The following is a 6515-nucleotide window of genomic DNA, read 5'->3' on the forward strand; positions in this document are numbered from 1 at the left end:
AGTGTGTGGAGACGGTGCTTTGCTCAGTGGCACCTCAGTGGCACCTTGGCGGATTGGGAATCGAACCTGCAACCTTCTGATTACAGGACCGCTTCCTTAACCGCTAGGCCACCACTGCCCCATTTACAGCATTTATCAGATGCCCTTGTTCGAAGCGACTTACAATCAGTAGTTACAGGGACAGTCCCCCCCCCCTGGAGCAACATAGGGTTAAGTGTCTTGCTCATAATAGCAAAATAGCTACAGGCGGTGCTTTTGACGCAAAAACGCGGCAACTATTTCTTTTCCACTGTCCTTTAGCGTGCCCTTAAAAATATTTTAGGCTGTCAGCAGTGGGAAACAGTAAAAAAAAAAACAATGTTATTGCCATTTCATTTAAAAGTATTGAGTATTCATCTTCTGATGCAGGTGCCTGTGTTGTGGAGGCAACAAGTCCACTAATGCTGCGTATTCAATGAATTTTTACGAACGTGTAGCCTGTATCAATATGCCATGAGGCTTTTCCGATGCCTCATGGTTTTGGCATGCCAGGGATTAAAACTGGTTATTTTCAGTGTTCCATTCTTCCCATTTAATTAATAATTACCAGGGTGGTAGTAGCCCGGTGGGTAAGATCGCCAATGAACCAGAAGACCCTGGTTCAAACCTAGTTAAGACACTTAATCACAATTGCTAATAACATCCAAAATTTTGGTTTGTTTTTTGGTTACAATTTTTTTAAATCATTGTTTTAATACACACCTTACTTACTAATCCTAAAGCAGAGAATCATATGAGTGCAAGAGTTAATAATATGGAAATATTTACTATGAAATGTGTTTTAAAGCTAAATGAAATTAATATAATTTTTTATTTTTTGGATACACCCGTATGGTTCTCACTCGTTGATGTATAAATCCACCAGACCATGAAATTAAATATTTATTGGAGGCTTGTCAATTCCGTGCTTGTGGTCAGTTGATATCATTTTGGGAATCATTTTTGTGATAGGCAGCTTTACAACAAGTCCAACGTTGATTTTCATGCTCAGTCAGTGAGCAGGTTAGAGTGAATTTCAGCCTTTTTCCTGCTGTGTCCAGCGTTGCTTCAGGTTGAACCCAGCGGTGATGTGTGTGATGTGGACAGACGGAGGGAGTCCAGAAGTGCTCTACGCCGCTTTAATAAATGTGTCCGGGTACCGTTTTCAGCGGCGATGGGGAGAGGAGCCAGGAGAGGCCGCGGCCACCAGATTCCTCCCCAGACAAAAGCACCTTTCTCTGGGTGCAGAACTTGCTGCCCTGGCCTCCAGTCAAGAGGTCCTTTGTGGACTCGTGGAGTTAAGTTAAGAACCACTGGACTCTGGTATGCAGGCAACGAGGAAATGTTCCTGAGATGACAAGGTAGGCTACACACAGATGGCCTTCACAGACAATGCTTTTATGTATCGATTCCATAAAAAAAAAAGACACACACGATGGATATTAAATATTAGACACGTTGCAATAAATACATTTACATAAGAGTCTTGACAGTTGTGCTTTTTAAAACATTTTGAACACGACAGACGTTCTGGACACAGCTCGACTGCAGCACTCTAATGTCTGATGGAGCGGATGACATATTCTGCACCCTGTGCCACATTGGTCCATGTGTCTCCCAGCAGTCTCTGGGTAAGGATCTAAGCTTGACCAGACCACACAGATGCATATTAGGGTTCTTCGACCTCGAATCCAAATCCAGGCCTTGTTTTTGTCCTCCCAGGTCGTTACCGATTCTGATTGGCCCCCAAGACTTTAGGAACGCTGGAAATTCAGCAGTGCCCAGACCTCTGGGGCCTTGTGGGTTGAAGAACCCTGTTTTATACCGTAGTAGACTGAGGTTGGTGCAAAGGAAGCCCAGGTTTGCCCATCCACGTCCAGGCCTTTTTGGAGGGGGATTTCCAGAAGGTCTTCTTAACTTTGTCTTTTTGGTTGGTCTCTCCCGATTTTGCAGCTGCTGGCTGAGGGACCTTTGTGGGGGGAAAAGAAACATTTAACAGAATGAAGACAGCTATTAATATAGGTCTGTTTGAATATTTCTGGACAATTTTGTCCCATGCCACCCCCGAACAACTGTCTACCCCAAGCAACTGTCCTCTAGGTGGACCTCTGTGGACCCCAGATGGTGTTGGAGTGAGCTGCATTGCCTTGTTTAGGCATACGGGATCTTGGCTCTGTTGGAACCAGATTTTGAGGATCACCTCTACAATCTTGACTAAATATGAAGGGGGTCGTCATACACAGCAACAGAGGGTGTAGCAGTTGAGCTTGGCAGCGTTGCGGCCCGTCCCCGAATAGCGATTCTTCTTGGGCAGCAGCAGCACAAAGGACACCGCCAGCGACAGGTGGTAGAAACTGTGCACGTAGGCATAGTCCCACTCCTGGGAAAGCACGGGGAGATTCAGCAGATAAAGGACAGCTTCAGGAAAAATGCTTGAGGGAAACGCGTGAAGGAATACCTCAAAGTAGAAGCGCAGCATCAGAGCCAGCGCCCCGAAGCAGCATCCTGGCCCCACTTGTTGAGTGTAGACACTCTTTTCTGGATAAAGTCCCTTCTTTTCTTTCATCTTCTGCAGCTGGGCACATTGGTCACACATATTCATGGAATAGTTATGGATGCACTGAAGTTAGTACATTTAATACACATTTTAAACACAAACATTTGTAATTTATACCCCAATTATTTTGGGGTATAAACTGACCTGTTTAGTGTCTTTAGTATCAATAAATTATCTATTATTATGCTAATATTTGTGCCATTGTGCACAATCGTAGGGTATGGTTAGGGGTAGTAGTGGCCACCGTTGAACCAGAAGACCACAAAGTCACAGGTTCAAACCCCACTTACTACTGAGCAAGACTCTTAACCCTGAGTGTCTCCAGGGGGGGACTGTCCCTGTAACTACTTGATAAGGGTGACTGATAAATCCACATAAGATGGTGGATCAATCTTTACACACAATGTACAACACAACTGTTTAAGGGTCACCATGTACAATGGAGACAATGGCCTTGATGTAACACTTTGTTTTTCTCTACTTGCGCCCTTCAGAATTTTATTCATGTTTATATTTGTTTACAGTTGCATCAATATAGCATGAGGTTTGGTGAGCTTTTGCCCAAAATGTTTTCTTATCCTTCACAGTGTCATGTGACGGTACTCACCCATTTCACAGTGATCATCAACACCGCTGTTCCTATAGGTCCTGAGTAAATGCCGTACCCCCAGCGGTCCTGGTAGATCCTCACCGCGGTGGTTAGCACACCAAACATGTTTAACGTCGAGCGCTTAGGCTCATCAAAGTCCCCAAGGGCTGCCAAACAGACATAAAATGTCAAAAATGTCTCCATTTACAATGTTACGGACGTTGAATATTTTCTTGTAGACGTCATCAGTGACGTTGTGAACGTTGTGAACAGTGTCATACACTCACCTAATAACGTGACCCACATGGAGATTGCTGTGCCGTAGATGCTGAAGTACTCTAGAATCTCATACTTCATGAAGCAAATAATGGAGAGTCCTGGTCCATCACATGCATGATAGATCTATAGAAAATGATCAAATAAATGTAACAAATGGAATACATCGTTTTCAACGTTTTATGTGTGTGATGAGCATGAAGTGTTAATTGTTGTGGGTTTTATTATATAGACAAGAGATAGAATACATAAATAGAATACACAACATTTGTAAAGGATGACGGATAGCAGAGGAAAAACGCTTACCACCGTGAAGAACATGGTGAAGAAGTAGACCATGGCCTCCATGTGAAATCCCCTTTTGGTGGCCACGCTGGCCGCAGGAAGGAAGACCAGGCTGCTGATCGTGGGCAGGAGCATCTTGGCGATAAAAGCCCCCATTTTGACCTCTGCGGGACAGGAGAAGTTGTTGCTCGGATCTGGGCGGTCTGAGTACTGAGGACCGTGGGTAGAGGAGAGCGATGGTGCAAGTTTGTTCCTTTGGTGCACAGCTGTTCCTCAAGGGTCTTTAAAGTTTAAATGTCCACCAGCAGCAGCAGTGGAGCCCACATTTGCTGTGTCAACAAGACAGCTGGTGGCAGCGCAGGAGGGGGACACTTTCAACATTCTACCTCCACAACATGGCAACCATTTATGGTGAATTGCAAATGACGTTTTGCACATTCAACTGCAAGAGCATGATCTTTGTAAGAGCTCCTTCTAACCGTAGAATTTTATATTTGATTTAAACATGTGGCCCGCTGAAGTTCTGCAGGCTTTTTTTCTGCAGGCACGTTAAACAAGGGTTTGAAATCGTTCCCAAAAAGACTAATAAAGCCCACTTAGGGGTTTGCTAAATGTATGTTTTGCCATGACGTATGTGTGCTTTGACAGGGAAGGGATACTAAAATCCCCATGCTGGGGGGGGGGGTTCATAAGTGGATGTCGGGCTGCAGTTGCCCCCTCTTCCCAGCTGTTGCACCTGCCTCAGGGCCACTCCAAAAAACACAAAGGCCCCAGTGTGGTGCGAGCCAGTCTGCCACACGCCTGGCATTCCCGGCGTGGCTCTGTAACACGATCACTTAAGACAGCATGCAAAACGCTCCTAGACTCGGGTTTTAGCTATTTTACTTTTGCTTTCGAAAAAACACCCCCTCCCTGGCCCAACTCCCTATGCTGGGAGACGCTGAAATGCATTTCTGTCTGAGACGAAAAATGCCAAATAATTTCACTGCTGACCAGCAGGGATGTAGCGTTAAGGTCACAATGCAAAAATGTCATACAAAGTCACGTAACAATTTCTTTCGGATTGTCCTTCATCCAAATCAATAAACATAATGGCTATTAAATATACATCTCCTACAGGCCTGCTAATTTGACCATATATGTTACAATTAATTGAGCTACAATTATATGAATTTTTCATAAAGTTTTATACAGAGTAGATAATTTAATAAAATGCTGAGTGACATCTGGAGAGCTGTGAATAGCATGGGAGTGGGTGAGGGTGTGGCTGCATCAGGGGTGGTGCCTTGCAATGTGACTCTGACTGTACATCTGTTGCCAGTTTTGCATTTGCAAGGCTCTGCTCATCATTCAGACGTATTTGAGTAATGTGAGGATCAGTTATAGTTAGTTAGTCATTTATAAAGTATAAACTGTAATATCCACTTATTTGTTCTGAATATATTAATATTCTTCTGAATATTATTTTGTGGAAGCTACGTCTGATCACAAGTGTACTTTCTATAGTAAAGTGAAAGTGTATTTAAAATATCTAGAATAAAGTAAAAAAATAGCTGAATGAAATTTTCTGATTTACTAATATAGTTTCACAGCCATGTAAACTTTTAGTTTTCAGTTTCCACATGCATTTCAACATTTTTTTTTTCTTAATATATTGCTTTTTTACAGTTGTGAACTGTATTGGAACTAATGCGGTGTCATGTAATAAACTGCTGTTTATATTTATAGCAATGTGTGTAGTATTCAGTATCACTTGAATAGTAAATATTGAATATTAACGCAAAAATCTGTTTAATTTGTATACATTTGGAAATTTCACAGAGAAATTAGTTTATGACACAGGCTCTCTCGCACCCAAACGGGACGTCATCAACAGGAAGCCGGTAGCTGAACGTTATCAGCAATAACGCAACTTCGCTCCCCTGGCACAACTTTATGATAAAAGGCTGCTTAAAAGAGAGTTTCCAGAGAAAAAAAAATCGCGGAAGATTAGAGATTGTTTTGTAAGGAAGTGGTAAGTTATGCAGTGTCAGGCCTTACCCCCCCCCCCCCCCATTTCTTCATTGTTCCACAAAATGTGAAATCCATATGATTAATTTGTACACAATTCTTATTCCAGGACATTTGTATTCACTCATTGTGCCTTCATTGAACTATTTCCTGGTAGCTTTCTTGCGTACATGTGAGCATAATCATAAATAAAACACAGGCGCATTAATGCTGTTAATTTACTTTAATTCCTTGCATATTCAATCAATTGCAGTAATTTATGTGCTAATATTGACAAACTTGTTTCTTTTTTACATGAACACAATAATTTTCTAAATTTGTGCTCTGTGTTTGAGCCATCACCAGCCATGAAAAAATTCAAACCTGCAACCTTCCATTTAAGAGTCTGCTTCTGATTGTCATAGTGAAACACAGCACAGCACATGGTGCACACAATGAAATGTGTCCCCTGCTTTTTGGAGCTTGGTGAGCAGTGGGCAACCATGAAAGGTGCTCGGGAAGCAGTGTGTGGGGATGAATCTCAGTGGCACCGTGGCGGTCCGGGATTCGAACCCACAACCTTCTGATTACTTCCTTACCCACAAAGCCACCACTGGCACCACCTGCAGGGGCATCTGAAAAGGTTCACTGCATGTTTGGCCTCGCCCTAACCCTGTGTATTGTCCTACAGACGACTACGTGCACATATCCAGCAATCCCCGTGACCTGCACTGCACCACATCTGATGGTCTGTTGATGGTGCACCACATCTTGTGATGAGACATCGTGCAAGTACAGCAA

General features: G+C 43.1%; 1 protein-coding gene and 1 long non-coding RNA gene across 2 annotated transcripts; one reads left to right on the plus strand and one right to left on the minus strand.

The window, feature by feature from the left end:
- The first annotated feature begins 569 nt into the window (after window positions 1-569).
- LOC114799861 (uncharacterized) lies at window positions 570-2242 on the plus strand. The gene is made up of 3 exons (XR_003751283.1): window positions 570-1379; window positions 1544-1649; window positions 1741-2242. It is a non-coding gene; the product is annotated as an uncharacterized LOC114799861 (long non-coding RNA).
- Window positions 2243-2251: 9 nt separating this feature from the next.
- mymk (myomaker, myoblast fusion factor) lies at window positions 2252-3881 on the minus strand. The gene is made up of 5 exons (XM_028996765.1): window positions 3747-3881; window positions 3452-3566; window positions 3183-3331; window positions 2477-2593; window positions 2252-2398 (listed from the first exon to the last, which is right to left on the minus strand). The coding sequence occupies exons 1-5, from the start codon at window positions 3879-3881 to the stop codon at window positions 2252-2254; spliced, it is 663 nt and encodes a 220-aa protein (XP_028852598.1).
- Between the last annotated feature and the right edge of the window lie 2634 nt (window positions 3882-6515).

Source organism: Denticeps clupeoides, chromosome 11 (genome assembly GCF_900700375.1).
Source record: "Denticeps clupeoides chromosome 11, fDenClu1.1, whole genome shotgun sequence".
NCBI lineage: Eukaryota > Metazoa > Chordata > Actinopteri > Clupeiformes > Denticipitidae > Denticeps > Denticeps clupeoides.

Excerpts from the sequence above, each read along its gene's own strand:
- mymk (XM_028996765.1), bottom strand. The coding sequence starts at position 3,881 with ATGGGGGCTTTTATCGCCAAGATGCTCCTGCCCACGATCAGCAGCCTG. Across the intron at positions 3,332-3,451 it reads CATGTGGGTCACGTTATTAG|CCCTTGGGGACTTTGATGAG; the intron begins GTGAGTGTATGA and ends TCTGTTTGGCAG. Across the intron at positions 2,399-2,476 it reads TGCTGCGCTTCTACTTTGAG|GAGTGGGACTATGCCTACGT; the intron begins GTATTCCTTCAC and ends GTGCTTTCCCAG.